General features: G+C 39.5%; 1 protein-coding gene across 6 annotated transcripts in view; it reads right to left on the bottom strand.

Annotated features, from left to right (window-relative positions):
- The window catches only part of PRUNE2 (prune homolog 2 with BCH domain), a 297,985-nt gene that overhangs the window by 211,024 nt on the left and 61,949 nt on the right, over positions 1 to 25,012 (bottom strand). For all 6 annotated transcript variants that reach the window (XM_030809666.1, XM_030809689.1, XM_030809702.1 and 3 more), the window contains exons 5-6: positions 7,235 to 7,387; positions 4,292 to 4,386 (exon numbers count right to left, since the gene is read on the bottom strand). In XM_030809666.1, the coding sequence (XP_030665526.1) occupies positions 4,292 to 4,386; positions 7,235 to 7,387 (248 nt within the window). The remainder of the gene's footprint in view (positions 1 to 4,291; positions 4,387 to 7,234; positions 7,388 to 25,012) is intronic.

The following is a 25,012-nucleotide window of genomic DNA, read 5'->3' as shown; positions in this document are numbered from 1 at the left end:
GAGATATGCATAGAGGGAAGGTGATGTGAAGATGAAGGCAGAGATCCAGGTGATGCTTCTGTGCACCAAGAACACCACAGATTACCAGCAAACCAAAAGAAGCTAGGGCACAGGCATGGAACAGATTCTCTCCCATAGCTCTCAGAAGGAACTTATCCTACCAACACCTTGACCTTGGACTTCTAGCCTCTAGAGCTGTGAGACAATAAATTTCTATTGTTTAAGATGTCTAGTTTGTGGTTCTTTGTTATGCCAGCTCTAGCACACTGATACAGCACATACACAAGAATAAATCATACTGCAATTGATCATAATAAAAAGTGATCAAGTCAGTGCATGGCTATTGTCCTTCCTGAGTAAAGATGCTAATAATGACTAACAGTCTTTTGGGAGATGCTTAAAGAAGATGTAATAACATTTGGTGTCAGCAAGGGAACCATTAATGTACTGCCGTGAGCAACCTTGCTTCAGTGGCACTTCATTAGTACGAAAAGATGTTTCTTCCCCTTAACATTTTAATATACTGCTTTACTAGGGAGTAAACTAGGCCCAAGAAGTATAATCATTACCAGTTCTACTGGTAAGGGAATAAAGGCAACGTTTGCTCTTTGATATCCATAAATTCTCTTCTGATGATCAAATCAACAAGCAACAAAAAGGCCACAAAGGATCAGGTGTAACAATAATCAACAAAATGGATTCCAATGTCATGTGCATTCCCCCACAAGATGCATGCTACTTTCACACTTGGAATGGCTTGGAGGCCGAGCAAAATGAGACTGCAGTTATCTTTTCCCACAGTCCCCTCTGTAAGAAGAGCTGCCCCTCTGGCCATGCCTCTGATAAGGCCATTTCTACACACCGCCCCTCAAAATCTCATCCATTCTGACTTCATGTACTGAGCAAAGCATTGAAACTCTATTATTGTAATTAATTGCTTTTTATGTATTTCATTCAGTAACTTATATAACAATGAACATTTGTGAGATAACTACAATAAAAATGAGAGACAAGGGGTTTAGAAGCTTTCTTCTTATCAGAGTGCCAGATAACCTATAACTATTGACGGCAGTGGTTTCTACCTCCCAAACTCAATGGTTCCCTCTGAAGAGCATGCTGTGTAAGTTACAGGGAGATAAATCTTTCTAATTTTCTGAATATTTCCACCCAAGAAAATTAACTGGGTCATCAGCCATATAAAGGCCATGACTTACACAATGGTAGAATTACAGCATTGGAAAGAAGCATTGAAAATGCAAGGAATCTTCATTCCCATATCCCTGACATGCTGCAGAACCTACAGTTGATTTCTGCCAGTGACAACAGCTAACTACTTTGTAAAGCCTCCCACTCCATTTTTGGAGAGGGGGATAAGCATACTTTCTATAAATATGTGGGCCATTTTTCGTCTGTTTGATGTCATCCTTCAACCTTAGTTGTCTGGAAGAAACTGGTTGGGAGAGGAAAAAGTAGGCTGCCTTGGATGCCCAGCTAAGTGGCTTTGCTTTCCTAGCTGATTTATTTAAATCCAACAGGAAATAAAAATCAGATAGCAAAGGGACGAACTGCAAACACCCATAAGTATTAACTAAATATTTGCATTTACTAAGCATCTACTATGTGCCCATCACTGTTACAGAAAATTGAACAGAGAAGTCAAAGATACCATCAGTACCCTCAATTAATTTAAAATACTATCTGACCATGATTAAATATATTAAACAAATTCAAAAGCAATGGAAGATCTAATGTAAAGAGTGAAGTCCTAAGTTGGTCACCTAGACTACATTTAGCAAGAGTTCAGAGGGTGGTAATAAAAAATAGTGAATTTGTAAGAGTTATCATGATGCATCTTGGTTGACCATGCTTTGGAGGATGAGCAAGATTCGGAAAGTCATAGGAACTAAGAAGGTTTCTTTGAGAATATACCTAGATTCAAAGAGCAATTATACAACTGTTCCAAAACCCACAAAATAAGATTATGAGGATTCTGTCAATATTTTTTAAAGTGAGGTGAATGGGAATGAGAAAGGAATGCTGAAATATAATCAAATATGAGTAGGGAGTGGGAAAATACCACTGCATCACAGGACAATCTACAGAGAAAATTAAACTCTGATGTTAACTTGGGAATTTTTCCAGCAGACAGATTGGATAACTGATTTGCATTTTTTCTTTCAAGGAAGATACAGGATGTTACTAAGGAGGTTTTTTTTTTTCCACTTCTCAGTCATCTTTAATATCCCCATTATGCAAAAGTGAAAAGTTCTCATTCAGCCAATGAGAGTTTAAACTGTGTACCCTTCTTTATTATATACAAATATCCTTCTCCTTTCCTCCAGGATCATGTAATACTTCCAGAGATGTGCTTAAACACCTGATTAATTACTGGACCTCTGTAAATTACTTTCAAGATTAAGATGATTATTTTATCACTTATTCTGCTTGATAGGCATTTACAGTTTAACACATCTGACAAAGCAATTTGCATACCCCTATAATATAAAGGGAGGTATATTAAAGCTACAGTAAGTCTGTAATATTAATAGCCTTAAAATAATTTGCTAATTACAGACAGTTCCCTAAGCAATTACAAGACATTCTATGTTAATTTGGGAAGGAATTCCAAACAAAGCATTTAAAACCTAATAAGATGCCATTAAATGAAGGAAGACAGAGGAGAGGGGAACAGAGAAAGAAAACCCTAAGGCTTGAACTAGTAGAAATGATTCTTAGAGCTACTGACCCTTGCAAGATCCCTGTTTTCCTTGGGTTCTTAGGCACAAAGCAGAGTTCTAATTGATGGTGATTATATAGTTACTATATCACAAACTGAATATATTTGTTGAATTGATTCACATCAATAACTAATCATATGGAGCATTTATCAATCTGAAAGTCCATAGAAACAGTTGATTCAGTTTATCAAGTGCATAAAATGAGAACATGCTCTGTAAACTGTGAGGTGCCACCAAACGTCACAGTCTGCCTCAGTTTTCATACAGATTTATAAGCTGAATTATAATGCTTATGAACTGGAAATAAATTTGACAAAAAGATCACAGAAAAGAAAGCACCTGGCTTGCTCTTGGGTTTTCTGAGGATGTAGACACCAACAGGAGTACCTGCTATTCCAGAGAAATATACACATTGATATACTTAACATCTCCATGAGAAAAGAATAGGTTGGGTGTGGTGGCTCAACCAGTAATCCCAGCACTTTGGGAGGCCGAGGCAGGCAGATCATTTGAGGTCAGGAGTTCAAGACCAGCCTCACCAACATGGTGAAACCCTGTCTCTACTAAAATACAAAAATTAGCCAGGAGTGGTGGCAGGCACCTTTAATCCCAGCTACTTCAGGAGGCTGAGGCAGGAGAATCACTTGAACCCAGGAGGTGGAGGTTGCAGTGAGCCGAGATGGTGCCACTGCACTCCAGCCTGGGTGGCAGGGCAAGACTCCACCTCAAAAAAAAAAAAAAAAAAAGAATAGCAACATACAATTCTAAAAACCAAAAGACAAATTCCTATAGAGCATATTTTATCTCCATAAACTTGACCTGTGAGCTAAGTGCCCAACCAAATGTAGATAACCTGATAAAGACAATACAACAGTAAAGAAATACACAGACTTCTACAAATGCACAAATGTGCCTCTGTAAAATATAGTTCCCATTAGTTAGGTTAATTAAGATTAACGTATAAGTCACTGAAAACTCCCAAAGTAGACAAAAGATAATTCACCAAGGAAACACGCAAAGACAAAAGTAGCATTCACTCTGAGCCATTCAGTTAACAGATTGGAAGGAGGTTCCTTGTTAATTAATACTTGAGTTGTCGCCATTGATTACCAAAATGGCATGCATTCAAATAGTTTTGAAGATCAAAAGACAACTTGTTTTTTTTTTCTTTTCTTTTTTTTTTTTTAAGAAAAGTTCTATGAACAATACAGGGTGGTACACAGAAAATATGGAAGTGAACCTAATCACACATACCATAATTGCTATTAAACAGGTTAAATATACACCCACATCTGACTGTTTGTGTTTTAGGTTTTGTTTTACTGAGATGAATGAAAGAGCATTCATCTTGAGAATCCGGGTTTGGCATTTTTCATTGACTTAGCATAGTGTTTTCACCCAAATAATAACCTGCCATTATATTCCAAGTCAAATGTATCACAAAGAAGCAAAGGACTACCATGGACTTATCCGATGGAGAGAGTTACATTCCAGTTGCTCAGACTGCAATTGTGGGAAATTAATCATTGCTAAAAAAGCATTCCCACCCTTACCTCAAGGTTCATGCTCACAGTACTAATGGCCACTTTTATTTCTCCATCTGACAGTTCCTTTAGATCTTTCAACATTGTCTGTTCAATACTTAAACCTGTGGATGACAGGAAAAAAAAACACTATGTTATACTTGAGGGATTTTTTTTTTGTAATATCAAGGGATGTTTTTAAGAATTTATTCTGTAAATTTCATTCTTTTCCCCTCAAATGTCACTTTTATCCACAATAAACACACACACACACACTAAGGCAATAATCACATCACGTCTGCATCAGTTAGGATCCCAACAGGAAAAATGCACCTCTTTTGCTGCAAAAGAAGATGTGTTAATGGCAGGACACTTACACAGATGTGGGCTGGATGAGAAAGTGAATAAAAGATAATGAGGCATCCAGAGACTAGCAAAGGGACCCAGAAAGAAAACAGAGATCTGTAACTGGAGAAGACTGGCTGCAGAAACTTCCACCTAAGCAGGAAAAAGGCAGGGAAGATCAACTACAGTCTCATTCTTCTCCTTGCCCCCATCCCTACCTGTTCCTAACTCTTCCCATTGGTCAAACCCAACCAGAAGCCAGTGTTGTGGGAGCCCATAAGATTAAATACTTAGGGGTCCACTTCTGGAGCCCCAGAGCAGACAAAGGCAGGGAATGAATTGGTGGAGGTGGAGAAATGAAGAAAAATTAGCATCACCATGCAAACTAGTTAAATAATACCAAACAAAGCCAAAACTGGCTTTCAGGCTGCATTTAGGTAAGCCCCCATGTTTTCTAGTATCATTTCATTCAAAATGCACTTTATAAATGTGACTTATAAGACTATCTTAATTAAGTTGCTTACCCTCGTAATAGGCTCTGACAATAGGAGTTATTAAATTCCCTAATTAATGGGAGTAATAATCCAGAATGGCTAAATTATCCAGAACTGCATAGTTGTAGTCAGATGACCAATGGAACTCAATGAAATCTATCACAGTAAAGCAGCAAAGGATCTGGCTCGACATTTAATTCTCACGCTACATTATTACGTCTGATTAGGCCTACTCTCTTGGGAGGAAGATCTGTAATAAAGCCTGGTAAAGCACTGCATCCTTCCCAAACGTATGTTAAGGCTTCAGATACCACTGCTTGCACTACCCACTTAGAACACTCTGTCAATCACATGGGGAAACAGACAGGCACTAAATATTTTTCTTTGACTCAAAGATTGAAAAGCCACAATCTTTCACAATGCAGCATAAAATGATTTATTGAAGACATTGTGACATTAAAAGTTTGGTGTCATTGTGAAAATGAATGACAAAACGCATTCCCTTGTGCAGCATACACACACGGACACGAACATCTATGCATAGGTAACAGAAGATGCAATGGACACTGCAAAGGCCCCACCCCGTTTCCTCAAACTTTCCCATCCCAGTGCACCCAGCATGATGCTCCACCACCAGCACCTGCCTCTCTTTTCCTGAGGGCTTTCCTTGGCCATCAGAGCCTACGCTGGAGAAGTAGCCCACACTCTTCCAGTGGACTGCTGGTAAACGTTTAATGGCCAGTAACAAATCCTGATTTGCAGTGTTTGTCAATTTCAGGGATCTAAATACTCCTATCATGGCTGATCTCAAGCTACCAATCCAACATCGCCCAACTCAAAAAATTCCTGAACATGTAACCATCAGTTCCTGGAGCCCAGATGAGCACACCACTGCATCCCTCAGGTGGGACAACCCTGAAGTACGAGTTTACACTCTTTCTCATGGTCTCTGGTGGGATTAAGCTCTGGTTTCCCATGGAGCCAACTTGCTTGCTGAAGCATTCCATTCCCCTGTCAGTGTTGACTGGAACCACCTCCCACATAGACCACTTTGCCTCAGGCTCTGCCCCTCCTGCCCCTGGAGATGGGGTTACTGAACTAAGAGAGAAAGTTATGTAATTTAATGTTTACATCTTAGAGACATATAGGCTGCGTTTAGGCCTTGCCTGGCCACCTGCCGGCTGTGTGTATTTGATGTTGGGAAAGCAATGAAGGCTTTCTGCACTTCAGTGTCCTCCCTCACCTGCAGACTGGGATGACAAAGCACTGACTCTTGGGGTTGTCATGAGGAGGATTCAGCAAGAACATCCTTGCCAAGCTATGCCATCAAAACCTGTATACAGTAGGTATCCAGTGAATTATAGCCTTTTGTTATTGTAAAACAGTTGATCCAGGAAATTCACTGTCCTGGCAAAGCCTAGACTCTCACAACAGCTTCATCAACATAGCCATCTTCTCACTCATTTCCTTCTCAAACTAATTGAATTATGAAATCCCATTGTGCTTGATATTGCTCCTTCCATCTTCTCAAAATAGAATCCTATCAGCATAAGGATTGCATGTAATAATGCACCTGAGATGTGCACTAGACACATGAATTAACCACACATCCAGACACAAAGGCCTCAGAGGAGAGGCCACAGTACAAGCTGTCTATTTCCAGGACAGCCAACATTAGATGCCTGAAAACCTTCCACCAGCACAAGCAATAGGAAGAAGGTGAAACACATTCAAATGTACCTTCTCAGCCAGGCGTGGTGGCTCACACCTGTAATCCCAGCACTTTAGGAGGCCAATGCAGGTGGATGACTTGAGGCCAGGAGTTCGAGACCAGCCTGGCCAACATGGTCAAACCCTGCCTCTACTAAAAATGCCAAAAATTAGCTGACTGTGGTGGTGCATGCCTGTAATCCCAGCTACTTGGGAGACTGAGGCACAAGAATCGCTTGAACCCGGGAGGTGGAGGTTGCAGTGAGCCAAGATCATACTACTGCACTCTAGCCTGGGGGATAGAGCGAGACTGCATAAAAAACAAAGAAAGAAACAAATATACCTTCTCAGGTCTGATGATACTCCATGCCACAAACCATCCCTACTCGGGAGGGACGAGAGAGCTGGGGACAGAGTCACTCACCCTGAGCACTGAACTGGGTCTCCTGTAGGACGTTGATGATGTCCTCTCTTGGAGGCAAGTTAGGAAATTTTTCTTCCAGGATAGAAAGAATTTCCTCCTGCTTCTCTGAGATCTTCTCTGATTCCATGGTCATCCACTTGAAAAGAATGCTACCTGAAAGGTATGAATAAAAATGCTCTTAAAGCTTTCCAGCCAAGCCAGAACAGGGGCCAGGAAAATCAGTGTTTCCTGGCCTCTCAATCTAAGCTTTCCATTTCTGTCTCTCGCCTGGACCAGAGTCCTCCACATGTAACGTTCAAGAGCCAATTTTTAGAAAACAATTGAACCATCATCCAGCTTCATTATTCTCCAAGTACTGCTCTCTACAACTTAACTGACCCTAGCATACTCTATGGTACAGAATTCATAGAAAAAGGACAAAAATGTGTAGCTTCCCCCAACTCCACACAAACACACAAAAAGATATGCATCGGTCTTAAGTGATTTCAAAAAGGAAGTTAGTGGTAAACTATTTAAAAGTCCAATCAGCCTTATTTCCTTTAACGGACCACAGAGAATACTGTTTCCACTCATTATATTATTAATTTTACATACAAACTTCTTCCTTTTCACACTAAATGAATGTATAATCCCACTGTCAACAGCTGAGGAATCTGACAAGGTGGCTAACCTGACGTCCATTTCTGATCTCCCAAGCATCATACATAGTTTTAAAGTCATTTACAATTATCTAATTATAAGGACTCACAAGCTGGGTCTAAATCACAGATTTAAATTACAAAGTAATTTTCCAGTATGAAAGACCTTGCACAAACTCCTGTGACTTCTGTGGATAATTTCATCTTGAAAGGGAGGAGTTAGCACCCCATACGTACCCTTTTCCCTGCATTCCAAGCCCAGATTAACACAGGGTCACCATGGAGAGAGAAGTTTTGCTTAATGATGAATGATTAAGCTCTCTAAAAATCCCCAAATCTGTTGACTAATCAAAGTACTACCATCTCTGTTTCAGTGTAGCCTTAATGCCAGTCATGGGGGAGGGAAAATGGAAAATAAATAAAAGAGAAAAGAAGGTAAAAGGGGAAATAAAGTATCCAGTGAGGGAAAACTATGGTACCCAATCCAAACACATGGCCTGAGACCTACAGAACCTAGAGTTGAGGTCTACATTTACCATCAAACATGCTGGAAAGTCCCAAGCAAGTCATCTGGCCTGTTTCCAGTTTCCCATTTTTAAAACAGGAATAATACTGCTTTCCCAGCTCACAGTGTTATATTAAGCATCAAATGAATGTAAACATCATAAAGAAAAGTAAATATTGCTAAATATATTTAAAGCATTTCATCCATTCATTCCCTCACAAACAATTACTGAGTGCCTTTTATGCGCCAGGCACTGTGCTCAACGCTAACAATTCAAGATTAGGCTGGAGACAACCTTGCCTCTTGAAGCTCACGGGAGATTAGAGGTTACAAATAAGTAAGCACAGACATTTTCAATAGCAGAGAATAAGAAATATTATGGGTGAAATACATAGTACTCTGAATCTAGGCCAATATCTAGGGTTCAGAGGAGTCTTCCTAGAGACAGTTAACCTAAGCTGAGCTTGAAGGATAACTAGGGACTTAAGGCAAAGGCAAGAGGGAGGTCACAACCCAGAAAGAGCCTGTGCGAAGGCACTGAGGTGGGAGGAATTGGGCCAGTTCAAGGAATAGAAAGCAATTAATTACAGGTAGATGGTATGATTTTAGCAAGGGAAATGATGAAAAAGTAGGTTGGAGAGATAAAAGAGGCGAGACCATGAAGGGCCTTACAAGCCGCCTTAAAGTTTGTCTTTTATATTTTAAGAGGGATGAGGAATCTTTCAAGAGTTTTAAGTAGGGAAAGTAACATGCTCACATTTATGTTTTATAAGAATCACTCTGGCTCTCATGCAGAGAAAAATTTAGATAAGGAATACGGGGAGAATCAGTAAGGAGGCTGTTTTGGATAAGAACGAAGGAAAGAACAGTCAGCACACAGAACTAAACAGATTCCATTTCAACAGTCATTTGAAGGTGGAGGGCAGCCAGCTAGATTTTGTGTATACACTGTGGTCTGTCAATCTTTGACATAAAACTCACACTATAAAGATTATTTTTTCCGGCCGGGTGCAGTGGCTCATGCCTGTAATCCCAGCACTTTGGGAGGCCGAGGCTGGTGGATCACCTGAGGTCAGGAGTTTAAGACCAGCCTGCCCAACATGGCAAAACCCCGTCTCTACTAAAAATACTAAAAATTGTCTGGGCTTGGTGGCGGGCGCCTGTAATCCCAGCTACTCGGGAGCCTGAGGCAGGAGAATTGCTTGAATTCGGGAGGCGGAGGTTGCAGTGAGCTGAGATCACGCCACTTCACTCCAGCCTAGGAGACAGAGTGAGACGCTGTCTTAAAACAAAAACAAAAACAAAAACAAAACAAAACAAACAAAAAATTCCCCTCTTTATTAAGGCAATGGTAAATATGAATTTCAGAAAAGATCTTCATCTGCCTCTCGTTCTGATAGACTGCTTGTACTAAGAACAAAGATAAAAGCTGGATCAAGTTTTTAAAAATCTGTGAAAGTATCACAGAGTTACCCAAGTAACTGTCTTGGAAGCTAAGGTCCTGGAGAGAGGGTAAGTGCAGAGAAGTGAGCCCAACATTTGGTGATGATTTCCTCATAGGATATTTGCTAATTCATAAGTGATAAAATAAGCCAATAGACTGAAAAAGTCAGCAAATCTAACAGAAGTTTAACAGCCTATAGAGACAAAAACTAAAGTTTAGGGCCCTCTACAGAAAAGGAGTCTTAGCTAAGTAACCCGGTTTTGAGACGGGACCCCTAGAGATTTATATCCTAGGACAAGGGTTGGAAAACTACAGTCTGGAGATAAAATTCTGGCTAATTGCCTGTTTCTATAAATGAAGTTTTATTGGAACACAGCCACGTTCATTAATTCGCGTATTGTTTATAGATGCTTTTGTACTATATTGACAGAGTTGAGTAGTTTCAACAGAGACTGTAGGCCCATAAAGCCTAAAATATTTACTGTCTGGACCTATACCAATCCCTGCCCAGGGAGAAGGGTGAAGCAAAAATTGATCAGTCTTCCTGAGGACCGAAATCCTGATTTGAATTGGCTTAAGCAGAGAATAGTTTTTTTATCTGCCACTTTTCTAACTGTCTTTGGGGTTCAAAAGTAAATCCTCTTGGGAGCAAAAGAATTTTGTCATCTCTAGTCTCATCATCTCTACATTTTTCATATACACTATTCAGCCATCCATAACAAATTACCAATCATAAAGGAAATAGAAGAAATGACTGGAAACTCTAGAAATAAACTTATGAGGAAAAGAACAGAAACAGAATCAGAGGGGATTTTAAAAATAGCTGAAGAATTACAATAGAGAATTAGAATCTGTGAGTAAAATAATCAAATGAAATTTTAAAACTGTCAATTTAATAACTTAATTTAGAACTCAAATGTTTTTATAGCAGATTAGATGCATGGGGGAAAAGATTAGTGAATTAGAAAATAGGTCAGAAGAAAATAACCATACTGAAGCATGGAGAGAAAAAGTGATGAAAAATACAGAGATGAGCTTAAGAAAGATGGAGAAATGGGGCAAAGTCTAACAGATAGGCAGTAGTTCCCCTTGGAGAGGAGAGAATGAAGCTGAAGCAATATTTGAAAAGGCAATTGGTATACTAATTTTTCAAAATTAATGAAAGACATTGCTCAAACATTAAAGAAAAACTATGGGTTGGGCACGGTGGCTCACATCTGTAATCCTAGCACTTTAGAGGTGGAGGTGGGTGGATCATTTGACGTCAGGAGTTTGAGACCAGCGTGACCAACATGGTGAAACTCCATCTCTACTAAAAATACAAAAACTAGCCGGGCATGACAGTGGGTGCCTGCAATCCCAGCTACTCTGGAGGCTGACACACAAGAATCACTTGAACCCGGGAGATAGAAGTTGCAATGAGCTGAGATCGTGCCACTGCACTCCAGCCTGAGCGATACAGTGAGACTCAGTCTCAAAAAAAAAAAAAAAAGAAAAAGAAAAACTATGAGCCGAAATCAGGATAAAGATGAAGACAAACACCTCTAGGTGCCTGATAGGAAAACTGCTAAAAAAAATTATAGAGAGGAAAAAAAAAAATTAAACCAATCAGAGTAAAAAGGGCATTAAAAGTATGACTGACTTCTCAACTAAAATGATGAAAGTCTAAAGACAGTGGAATTATATCTTCAAAGGGCTCATATAAAATAATTGCCCATCTAGAATTCCATACTGAGTGAAAACAAATTTTTTTTTGTTTTTTTTTGAGATGGAGTCTCGCTCTGTTGCCCAGGCTGGAGTGCAGTTGCGTGATCTCAGCTCACTGCAAGCTCTGCCTCCCAGGTTCACGCCATTCTCCTGCCTCAGCCTCCCGAGTAGCTGGGACTACAGGTGCCCACCACCACGCCCAGCTAATTTTTTGCATTTTTAGTAGAGATGGGGTTTCACCATGTTTGCCAGGATGGTCTTGATCTCCTGACCTCGTGATCTGCCTGCCTCGACCTCCCAAAGTGCTGGGATCACAGGCGTAAGCCAACATGCCCGGCCAACAAATTCTAAAAGAAGGCAAAATAAAGGCATTTCAGAAAAAAATGAAAAAAAGCTGAAAGTATGTGTCACAAGATCTACACCAAAAGAAACAGTGAAGGCAGAAAAAATTATCCCATAAGGAAACAAAGAAATGCAGGAAGAAAAGAAAAACATTGGACAATGTAAATATGTGGGTAAGAATAAATTCAACATTCACTGTATGAAATAATTATAGTAATATTTTAAAGAGCTTAAAATTATAGTAATATTTTAAACAGTTTAAAATATTATATACGGATAATTAAAATACATTTTAATAGTAACAAACTGAGGAGAGGCTAAGTAGAGAGAAGGTGTTTTAGGTTCTTAGATTGTCAGGGAAATGATAAAATTATCAATGTATATGATATTTTAACTGTATGTTGTAATTGCTATTGTAACCACTAAAAGAATATCAGAAACACTTATTTAGTATATAGCAGTAAAGAAATGAGTGGAAAAGAAGAAAATGTGTGACAAGTAGGAAACGAACAGCAAAATAATAAATTTAAACCCAGATGTAACAGCAATTACATTAAACACAGAGACAAAGCACTTTGATTAAAAGATAAATATTATCAAACTGAATTTTAGAAACCAAAATGACAATATACTGTTTACCAGAGCACACCTTAAATATAATCATTGGAATGTTGAAAGTAAAAGGATAGAAAAATATAAATATGCTAACACCAATCACAAGAAAGTTGGTGTAATATGCTAATATCAAACAAAACAGACTACAAAACAAGAAGAATTACATGAGATTAAGACAAATATTTCTATATTAATAAGGGGTCAATCCTCCAGAAGATACATCAATTCTAAATTTGTATGCACTAATAGCATAGCTTCTAAATATATAAAGCAAAAACTGAAAAAACTAGATGAAAAATGAGATAAGTACACAGTCACAGTGGGAAATTTTAACACATCTCTCGCAGCAACTCAAAGAACCAGCAGGAAAAGGTATGCAAAAATATAGAACATTTGACCACCAGGAGTAACAAACTTGACCTAATTAACATATATTAAATTGTTATCAACAGTGGTGGACTATACTTTCTTTTCTAGTGCAAATGAAACATTTACCAAAATTGACCATCTGTTGAAGCAGAGTTCAAGTTCTAATAAATTTCAAAAGGTGGCCACTATAGAGTTATAGTCTGTGGCTACTTGAAAAATAGTCTAAAAACAATAACAAAGTAAAAACAATGCACTTCTAAATAACTCATGGTAAAAGAAGAAATCACAATGTAAATCAGAATCTATAATACTTTTAACTAAATGAGAATGAAAATATGACATTTTAAATTGTGAGATTCAACTCAAGTTGTGCTCTAAGGAAATTTTATACCCTTAAAAGCGTAAGTGTTAAAAAAACACACACACATTAAATTCACCCAAGAAAAAAGGTAGAAGGACAAATATAATAAACACAAGACCAAAACTTAAAGATGAAGGAAACAAACACATACGGAAGAAATCAATAAAACAAAACTTTAATTTCTGGAAAAAACTAATATAAGTAGTTTTGAAAACAACTCAAGAAAAAAAGAGACCGGAGAGAAAGAAGACATAGTTTGCCAATATTAATAATGAAATCGTGACATAACTATAGATTCTACTGACATTAAAAGATACTAACAACTTGGTTTTAATAAGTTTTAAATTTTAGAAGACACGGCCACCACTAGAAAAATTCAACTTGCCAAAACTGGCAGAAAAAGAAATAAAAAACTGGAATAGTTTTGCATCTATTTAAAAATGAATCCATAGTTAAGTCCATAATTCCAAATATTTAAGAAATTTTAATTTTACACAAATTACTCCAAAGAATAGAAAATGAGAGATTTCCCAAAAGTCTAAAGACAATGGAATTATATCTTCATTTTATGAATTTTATGAATCTAGCAAAACCTTAATACCAATACCTGATAAGGCATTACAAGAAAGAACAAAGGCAAGTCTCTGACATAAACATAGATGCAAAAAACTTTTTTTAAAACTAGTCCCAAGTCAAATTCAACAATTTATAATAGGATATTGCATAACCACCAAGTAGGGCTCCCCCAAGAATCAAAGTACAAATTAACATTCAAATAGCAATCAGTTAGAATTGATCATATTAATAAAGAGGAAAAGTCCTATGATCACCTAGATAGATAGATATCAAGTAGTAAAACTACTTCAGAAAATCCCAAAGTTAATCATTATGTGAAATCTTAGTCAAGTAGAAATAGAAGACAACTTCCTTATTTGATGAATGGCATTTATAAAAACCAAATACAGGCCAGGCACGGTGGCTCATGCCTGTAATCCCAGCACTTTGGGAGGCCGAGGTGGACAGATCACGAGGTCTGGAGATTGAGACCATCCTGGCTAACACAGTGAAACCCTGTCTCTACTTAAAATACAAAAAATTAGCGGGGCATGGTGGCGGGCGCCTGTAGTCCCAGCTACTTGGGAGACTGAGGCAGGAGAATGGCATGAACCCGGGAGGCAGAGCTTGCAGTGAGCCGAGATCGTGCCACTGCGCTCCAGCCTGGGCGACAGAGCGAGACTCCATAAAAAAGAAACAACAACAACAACAACAACAACAAAACAAATACAGAAAGCAGACGTCACAGTTAATTGTGGAATACTGAAAGGCTTCCACTTCAAATCAGGAATGAGACCAAGATGCCAGGTTTTTTTGTTGTTGTTGTTGGTTTTTGTTTTGTTTTTTTTTAGGATGGAGTCTTGCTTGGTCACCCAGGCCAGAGTGCAGTGGCTGCAATCTTGGCTCATTACAACTTCCACCTCCCAAGTTCAAGTGATTCTCCTGCCTCAGTCTCCCGAGTGGCTAGGATTACAGGCATGCGCCACCACACCTGGCTAATTTTTGTATTTTTAGGAGAGATGGGGTTTCACCATGTTGGCTAGTCTGGTCTCAAACCCCTGACCTCAGGTGATCCACCCACCTCAGCCTCCCAAAGTGCTGGGATTACAGGTGTGAGCCACCGCTCCCAGCCCCAAGATGCCTATTATTGTTATTCTTACTCAACACCACACTGTGAATCCTAACCAGAGTGCAATAAGGCAAGCAAAAGAAGTAGAAAGTATAAATAAAGGAAAATAAAGAATAAACACTGTCTTTCCTCATAGATGACACAATTATGTGTGCAAGAAAAGCTCAGAGAATCTACAAATGAGCTCAGGATAGTCAGTAAATTTAGCAAGTTTGCTGCATTAAGGTCAATAATACAAAATTACCTGTATTTCCATAAATAATCACAAATAATTAAAAATCAAAAATTTAGAAATGCAATAGAATCAAAATATTAAACACTTCATGTGCCCTGGCTTACAGTCAAACCAAGAATCCAATTTCTTTGATTTGGGGATCTTATTTTTTAAAGACATAAAATGGAAAGGCAGTATTAAGAAATTGACCTAACAGATAACTACATTAAACGGAGACCTATGGAATAATTTAGTGAAAACAGACATCTGATATTGGCTTATAGTTAAGTTTGATATAACTATTACAAAGGAGATGATATACTGATAAAAGTATGAAAACTAACTCAGAAAAATGCTCATGATACTCTGAGCGATTTTTACTGCACAAGAACAGCTGCAGCCCAACTTTATCCCAGGAACTCATCTATGGCAAATTTTTCTACCTTACATTAGAAACTCATTTAATTACAAACTTATTTTTCTGTATCATGACTTACAGCAGCCAGAGACACCTCTCAGCAAATTCAAACCTATTTTTGTAGCAAGCACTGACCTAACTTACAGCAAATTTTGCAGAATGAAAGAAATACTGAAATCCATAAGGACGTACCCCAAAGTATCTTAGCTATTTATAGGCAGGGTAGAGGGAAGGAGCGATTAACAGCAAGCAACAAAGAAAGCAATTATGAGGAAATAGTAACAAACACTTCATTCCATTAGAAAAGAAAGCAAACACAATATTCTTTGCTCAAAAGAATGGAGAAGTGAAGGACCTCTTGCCAAAAGCAATTGCAGTGCATTAATATTAAACATGATCTAATGAAGTCAGAGATTGTTGGGGGAAAACATTCAACACAGTAAAGGCATATTCTGCATGACAAATTCTTAATAGAAAAGAAGGGTCTTAAATCTTTTTTTTTTTTTTACATAGGATTGATTTTTTTTCATATTGAAAAAAATTAAGGAATGAATAACAGAGAGAAAGAGGGAGGGGGAAAATGGAAGGAGGAAAAAGAAATACAACTTAGTTTACATTTTTGTCTGAAGAGGTATAAAAAGAAGCCGATTAACTGCCTACTATTTTCATAACTTTAAAATGTCTAAATTTAAGAATAAAGATTATCTTTGTGTGACAGAAGAAATAGTGAACACTCTGAAGTTGAGGAATCATTTTGGTTTTATAACTAGCAGAAACAATCACTTCTTTCCCCTACCCCCAGTATCTTCTTCCTAAATGAAACAGCCCTCCGTCTTCCTAAGCAAAACAGGCAATGTAATTCCCTCTGGATTTTGTAACCATTTCAGGAGAGAGATGATTCACTCTTTGGGCAAGAGAGAGAGAAGAAAAAAATATCTGGCTCTGTTCCTTTCCTATTTGACCTCCTTAAAAGGATCTTTTTGAAGCTGTTAATCCAGGCTACTAAAATAGCAAGCAACTATTCTTTATTAAAGGTCAAATGAAACTGCCAATAGGAAGGAGAGAGTTTGTTTAAATTTTAAAAACCTGGGATATTAGTTTTTCACTTAGTCCTAGGCTAAGAACAATTGCTCTTCTTTCTCTCTTTGTCTTGTGGCTCCTGTCAAGGCCTTACACAAATAAAAGTGAAAGGCCATTTGGGTAAAGTGTGGTCTTGATCTAAGCATGCCTGGTAATCAGTGGCTGAAACCTCATTGCCAGCTGGTTCCCAGAAACACACACGCACACAAATACAAATGTGCCCGCACACAATCCCCAATGTGATGATTCAGCAATTTAATGGATCTTAAATTTGGCAGTAGTCCTCTAGCACACATCTCTGGAGAAATAAAAGAACACAGGTGGAGGAGTCTGGCGGGTCTGTAACTGTTCGCTTTTGGCACAAACCCAGGGCATAACTAAGCACCAACTTTAGCCACCATGACTGTATGATGTGACTTTATGGAAAGTTCATGCCTTGGAAAATGAACACAAAAAAAATCTTAGAATCAGATAGGGGGAGGGAGAAGCCCAAGAACAGGAGAAGGAGAAAAGGGAGAAGAGAAAAAAAGCAAAGAAACAAAGAAGAACCCCAACAAAAACAGGTGGGCAAGGAAAGGGAGAAGCTAAAAGATTTTGTTTCCAAAACCCAGGGCCATTTATGATCTCATCTTTATGAGCACGTTCCCTTCTTATACAAATAATTAGAAAGTAATGCTACATAAGTAAGTGCCTTTCCAAATGAAAGTGGCTACTAATGATTTGTTTCCTGAAATTTCTAAGTTTGTGGGTATATCCTACTAAAAGGCAACAGCAAGACCTAGCTATCGTAAGAAGTATTAATTGTGAAAAGTGCAAATTATTTCTATTTTGTTAAATCCCCCACAAAGCCTGAACACATTTTGGTCATAGATGAGTCACCTGTTGACATTTATCCATGACTGTCCTGCTAGGGCCCAAAGCAGAGTGACGGGGGACGTTATTAGAAAAACACAAGCACGTTATTTCTATGCTGGCAACATGACACATACCTCTAACTAGTATACAAATGATCTTTTTAACAACATTCGTAATAATCAAGTTCTACCTCAATGTTTGAATAAAATAATATACCATAATGCAAACATTGATATGTAGCTACAGCTGTGTATAAGACTAAAAAGATTCAAATATGATTGAATTTAACTATGTATTTTTTAGATTTAGAGAAAAACATCAGCATGTATAGAAAAGAAATTTGGAGCAGAAAATGAGGTTGCTAGACTAAAGGTAAAGCTGATTAAAAAATAAAGTTATTGGCCAGGCATGGTGGCTCACGGCTGTAATCCCAGAACTTTGGGAGGCCAAGGTGGGCGGATCACAAGGTCAAGAGATTGAGACCATCCTGGCCAACATGGTGAAACCCCGTCTCTACTAAAAATACAAAAATTAGCCGGGCGTGGTGGCGGGCGCCTGCAGTCCCAACTACTCGGGAGGCTGAGGCAGGAGAATCGCTTGAACCCAGGAGGCGGAGGTTGCAGTGAGCCAAGATTGTGCCATTGCACTCCGGACTGGCGACACAGTGAGACTCCGTCTCAAATAATAATAATAATAATGTTATTAAAGCAATCTCCATACACTGATTGAGGAGCAGGAAGTATCTGACATGCTGTGAACAATTCCTGTATATGCCCCCATTGCATGTGGAAAAGGATAGAGCAGGGGTATATCTATGGCATTATCAGGTGTCTTTTCAAGACTGATACAAAAAAAAATTTAGACTTAGTTGTATCTTTTTAAAATGAGAAACTAGTATATGTGTTTATTTCAGTAAAAATATGATTATAATTAATCATATTTTAATTTTTTCATTGGCTCCAGGAAGCTCATATCCAAAGTTTCAAACCAAATACTATTTTTTTTTTTTTGAGATGGGAGTCTCCCTCTGTTGCCCAGGCTGGAGTGCAGTGGCGCGATCTAGGCTCACTGCAAGCTCCGCCTCCCGGGTTAAGGCCATTCTCCTGCCTCAACCTCCCAAATAGCTGGGACTACAGGCACCCGCCACCACGCCAGGCTAATTTTTTGTATTTTTAGTAGAGACGGAGTTTCACTGTGTTAGCCAGGATGGTCTCGATCTCCTGACCTCGTGATCCGCCCGCCTTGGCCTCCCAGAGTGCTGGAATTACAGGCATGAGCCACCGCACCCGGCCACCAAATACTATTTTTATTCCTCCAAATTTATAATTGTATCTGATCCTATTCCTTTCTGTACTAGTTTTTATTTTTCCTGAACTCGACCTTTTTTTTCTCTTTTATTATACTGCATGCATTTTTGTAAGCCTCCTCAGATATTTTATGGAAGAAGGAAGGGCAAAAATAATAAAATAGATAAACCTAGACAAGTAGATACTCCATTTAATACAAAGGTAGAGATCTAAAAACGATGAGTAATATATACTGTATGATGCCATTTGTATATCATACAAATACAGGCAGAGGCTGGGCACGGTGGCTCATGCCTGTAATCCCACTTTGGGGGGCCGAGGCAGGTGGATCACTTGAGGCCAAGAGTTCAAGACCAGCCTGAACAATATGGTGAAACCCCATCTCTACTAAAGACACAAAAATTAGTGAGGCATGGTGGCAGATGCCTGTAATCCCAGTTACTTGGGAGGCTGGGAGGCTGAGGCAGGAGAATTGCTTGAACCTGGAAGGCAGAGGTTGCAGTGAGCTGAGATTGCATCATTGCACTCCAGCCTGGGCAACAAGAGCGAAACTCCGTCTCAAAAAAAAAAAAAAAAAAAATACAGCCAGAACCCATCTGTACTGCTGTGGGGTACACACAGGGATGTTAAAACTATAAAGAAAAGCAAAGAAGAGTGTATCACAAAAATGAGAATACTGGTTAACGCTAGTTAGGAAGGGAGTGAGCAGTGGTGGGAAGGAGCACCAAAAGGTCTTTTTCTTTACCAGGATAATTGTTAAAAGGGTGCTCACTTTGTGATAATTCCTTGAACTGTTTACATGTCCTTTTACATACATGTTTTGCATTCTTTTTGGTACAAAGTATTATACTGCACAAAAGGGCTAAAATACATTTATTTATTTACTTATTTATATAACCAAATAGTGAAAATAAAAATAAATACTTATAAAACACTAGGATTTCTTAAAGCTAAAAATAGGAGTTTGTTTTTTTTTAAACTAGAAGGAATAATGTCCAAATTCTACACATTAAGAATGTTAGAAGGATGGACTGAAGGGGATGGAAATTAAAGTATCATAGCATTAACGAAATCAATACAGTCATAAAAATAGCACATAAACAATGTTGCAAAATTCCTTTTATGACAGTGTTTATTGAAGGCCTACTCTGTGCCAGGTACTGTTCTAGGTACCAGAGACACAACAGTGAAGCAGTGCACACAACACAGAAAGTCTCTTTTCTCACAAAGTTACATCCTGGAGTGAGGAAGCAAGAGGGAAGAGGAGGCTCCTGATAGGTAGAAAGAGAGATGATGAGATACTATAGATGAAACAAACATTCCAGAAGGAGGGAATGGCTTATGTAAATCCTCAAGAGTGGAAAGAGTTTGGCACATTTGAAAAACTGAAAGGCTCTTGTGCCTGGAACACAGTGGGAAAAGGGGGAAATCTTATCAAGGGATGTGAGAATAGGCAGAGGAGAGATGATGTGGTGGTCTCTAGGGGTAGAGGTAGGATGCTTGGATTTTGAGTGAGACAGGTTTGAAGCCGGAGGTTGAAATGACCTGACTTACAATTTACAAGGTCATTCTGAAGACTTCATGGGCAATAGGTTTTATGGAGGGGATAGGGCAACAGTCAGGCAGCTAAGACAGTAGTCAAAGAGAGGCAGAATGGAGGCTTGAACTGAGTCACTAGCAGTGATCATGGAAAATGTAGAGGGAGTCATGTTATGTTCTAGATGGAAGGTCAGCAGGACTGCTGATGGATTAATGTGGAGCAGAAGGCAAAGGAAAGAATCATGTATAACTACTAGATGATGGCTTAAGCAATTGGGTGGTTTACTGAAATGAAGAAATTGGAATAAAAGCAGGTTTGGAGGTACAAGAAACTAAAAGGTTCTACTGCAGCCGTGTTAAGGATGTGGTGCTAATTAGACAAGCATGTGAAGATGTAACGTGGGCATTGGATATAAATCTGGAATTCTAAAAAGAGGTCACAGTTGGAGATACAGGCAGTCATCAGCCTGTGTATAATATTTAAAGTCTTGGAACTAAACAAAGTCACTTAAAGATAGCAAAAAAGAGAAAAAGGACAAGTTTTAGGCACCCAACACTTAGCAACTGAGCAGAGGAAAAGAAGCTAACAAGCAAGACGAAGGAAGAGTAGGCCCAACCTTTTGCACATCAAGGAACACATTGAAAGTGACCTTTTTTTACTTTTGAGCACAGTGGGCTCAGAGCCATACATAGGGCCTTCTCCAAGAACCAAAGGAATCAATATCTTGGCCCACCTGAAATCCATTTACAGCACACCAGCACGCCCAAGCATGATGCATTCTAGGATACGGCCATGGGAATGAAAAGCAAAGTACAATCAATTGATGAAGTACTTAGCTCATAGTAAATTTAGAGTTTTTTGGTACAATGTTTATAATAATATATTGTCCATTGAGGTCTAATTATGATGCTTTTAAAGACTCTTTCAAGTCTCAGCCACAAATATCTAGCCTCATGACATCTGGAAACAGACATTTTCTAACATTTCTCATGGCAAAGATGTGCATAAAATATCGGCATTCTTTCAAGACCTAGAAGAATACATAAAAATTTGTTCTAGGCCGGGAGTGGTGGCTCAGGCCTGTAATCCCAGCACTTTGGGAGGCTGAGGCGGGCAGATCACCTGAGGTCAGGAGTTCAAGACCAGCCTGGCCAACATGGCGAAACCCAGTCTCTGCTAAAAATACAAAAATTAGCCGGGCTTTGTGGCAGGCACCTGTAATCCCAGCTACTCGAGAGGCTGACACAGGAGAATCGCTTGAAGCCGAGAGGCGGAGTTTGCAGTGAGACAAGATTGCACCATTGCACTCCAGCCTGGGCAACAAGTGCGAGACTTCCGCTCAAAAAAAGAAAAAAAGATTGTCCCTAGGTGGCTGGCAAGATGATTGAATAGGAACAGCTCTGGTCTGCAGCTCCCAGTGAGATCAATGCAGAAGGGGGGTGACGTCTGCATTTCCAACTGAGGTACCTGGCTCATCTCATTGGGACTGGTTAGACATTGGGACTGGTTAGACATTGGGACTGGTCAGCCCAGCCATGGAGGGTGAGCCAAAGCAGGGTGGGGTGTCGCCTCACCCAGGAAGCACAAGGGGTCGGGGAACTCCCTCCCCTAGCCAAGGAAAGCCGTGAGGGACCATGCCATGAGGAACGGGGCATTCCAGCCCAAATACCACGCTTTTGCTATGTTCTTCGCAACTCACAGACCAGGAGATTCCCTTGGATGCCTACACTACCAAGGCCCTGGGTTTCAAGTGCAAAACTGGGTGGCCATTTGGGCAGACACTGAGCTAGCTGAAGGAGTTTTTTTTCATACCCCAGTGGCACCTGGAACGCCAGCGAGACAGAACTGTTCACTCCGCTAGAAAGGGGGGTGAAGCCAGGGAGCCAAGTGGTCTAGCTCAGTGGATCCCACCCTATGGAGCCCAGCAAGCTAAGATCCACTGGCTTGAAATTCTCGCTGCCAGCACAGCAGTCTGAAGTCAAAATGGGATGCTTGAGTCTGCCATTACTGAGGCTTGAGTAGGTGGTTTTCCCCTCACAGTGTAAACAAAGCAGCAGGGAAGTTCAGACTGGGCAGAGCCCACCACAGCACTGCAAAGCCGCTGTAGCCAGAATGCTTCTCTAGATTCCTCCTCTCTGCACAAGGCATCTCTCAAAGAAAAGCAGCAGCCCCAGTCAGGGGCTTATAGATAAAATTCCCATCTCCCTGGGACAGAGCACTTGGGGGAAGGGGCGGCTGTGGGCGCAGCTTCAGCAGACTTAAACGTTCCTGCCTGCTGGCTCCATCCCCACTGAATCTGCTATCCCTATTGAATCCCCATCTGAGAAGAAAGTTACCACTGACTTTCTTCACAGAATTCAAAAAAACTACTTTAAATTTCATATGGAACCAAAAAGGAACCCATATAGCCAAGACAATCCTAAGCAAAAAGAACAAAATGGAGATATCACGCTATCTGACTTCGAACTATAGTACAAGGCTACAGTAACCAAACAGCCTGGTACTGGTACCAAAACGGATATAGACCAATGGAACAGAACAGAGGCCTCAGAAATAATGCCACACATCTACAACCATCTGATTTTTGACAAACCTGACAAAAACAAGCAATGGGGAAAGGATTGACTATTTAATAAATGGTGTTGGGAAAACTGGCTAGCCATAAGCAGAAAACTGAAACTGGACCCCTTCCTTACACCTTACAAAAATTAACTCAAGATAGATTAAAGACTTAAACATAAGATCTAAAACCATAACTCTAGAAGAAAACCTAGGCAATATCATTCAGGACATAGGCATGGGCAAAGACTTTATGACTAAAAAATCAAAAGCAATGGCAACAAAAGCCAAAATTGACAAATGGGATCTAATTAAACTAAAGAGCTTCTGCACAGCAAAAGAAACTATCATCAGAATGAACAGGCAACCTACAGAATGGGAGAAAAATTTTGCAATCTATCCACCTGACAAAGGGCTAATGTCCAGAATCTACAAGGAATTTAACATATTTACAAGAATAAAACAAACAACCCCAACAAAAACTAGGCAAAGGATATGAACAGACACTTCTCAAAAGAAGACATTTATGTGGCCAACAAACATATGGAAAAAGAGCTCATCATCACTCGTCATTAGAGAAATGCAAATCAAAACCACAATGAGATACCATCTCATGCCAGTTAGAATGGCAATCATTAAAAAGCCAGGGAACAACAGATGCTGGAGGGGATGTGGAGAAATAGGAACACTTTTACACTTTTGGTGGGAGTGTAAATTAGTTCCAGCATTGTGGAAGACAGTGTGGCGATTCCTCAAGGATCTAGAACAAAAAATACCATTTGATCCAGCAATCCCATTACTGGATATATGCCCAAAGGATTATAAATCATTCTACTATAAAGACACATGCACACATATGCTTATTGCCACACTATTCACAAAGACTTGGAACCAACCCAAATGGCCATCAATGATAGGCTGGATAAAGAAAATGTGGCACATATACACCATGAAATACTATGCAGCCAAAAAAAAAAGGATGAGCTCATGTCCTTTACAGGGACACTGATGAAGCTAGAAACCATCATTCTCAGCAAACTAACACGGAAACAGAAGACCAAACACCACATGTTCTCACTCATAAGTGGGAGCTGAACAATGAGAACACATGGACACAGGGCGGGAATATCACACACCGGGGCCTGTTGGGGGTGGGGGCTAGGGGAGGGAGAGCATTAGGAGAATACCTAATGTAGGTGATGGATTGATGGGTGCAGCAAACTACCATGGCACATGTATACCTATGTAACAAACCTGCATGTTCTGCACATGTATCCCAGAACTTAAAGTATAATTTTTAAAAAGTTCTAAAAATGTGCATCAAAGTAATGATTACTTACAGCACCCAAAAATCCAAAGTAACATGGTAGCTGCTTATAAAAAGAACCCTTTCGAAAGAGAACTGCTCATATTATGAAAATAAAGAATGCTAAAGTTATTTATAGGAACAGAGAAAACAAGTCCTTTTAGGTTTGATGTTACTACATAACTGGAAAACTATAAATTCTAAGTTTGAATTCAGTGACGACAGCAAAATTTGACTTGATTCCTTGTTTTTTTGTGTGTTTTTTGTTTGTTTGTTTTTTGTTTTGAGATGGAGTTTCACCCTTGTGCCCCAGGCTGGAGTGCAATGGCGTGATCTCGGCTCACTGTGACCTTCACCTCCTGGGTTCAAGTGATTCCCCTGCCTCAGCCTCCCAAGTAGCTGGGATTACAGGCGTCTGCCACCACACCGGCTAATTTTTGTATTTCTAGTAGAGACGAGGTTTCACCATGTTGGCCAGGCTGGTCTCAAACTCCTGACCTTAAGTGATCTGCCCTCCTCGGCCTCCCAAAGTGCTAGGATTACAGGCGTGAGCCACCACGCCCAGCCTACTTGATTCCTTTTTTGTATTTACTAACAATTCAGGAGCTTTTAAAAATTGACCTATTACCCCAACATACTTTTTACCTCTGAACATTTGAGTTAACCTCTTTAAAAGGCAGATTCCCTATATAACCATCCTTTAGTTCCGTGATATGGTTTGGATGTGTGTCCCCTCCAAATCTCATGTTGAAATGTGATCTCCAATGTTGGAGGTGGGGCCTGGTGAGAGGTGTTTGAGTCAGAGGGGCCAATCCCTCATGAATGGCTTGGTGC

The sequence above is a fragment of the Nomascus leucogenys genome, chromosome 1a, assembly GCF_006542625.1.
Source record: "Nomascus leucogenys isolate Asia chromosome 1a, Asia_NLE_v1, whole genome shotgun sequence".
Classification (NCBI taxonomy): Eukaryota; Metazoa; Chordata; class Mammalia; order Primates; family Hylobatidae; genus Nomascus; species Nomascus leucogenys.
The sequence above is the reverse complement of the archived record's forward strand: the minus strand, read 5'-3'. Positions and strand labels throughout refer to the sequence as shown.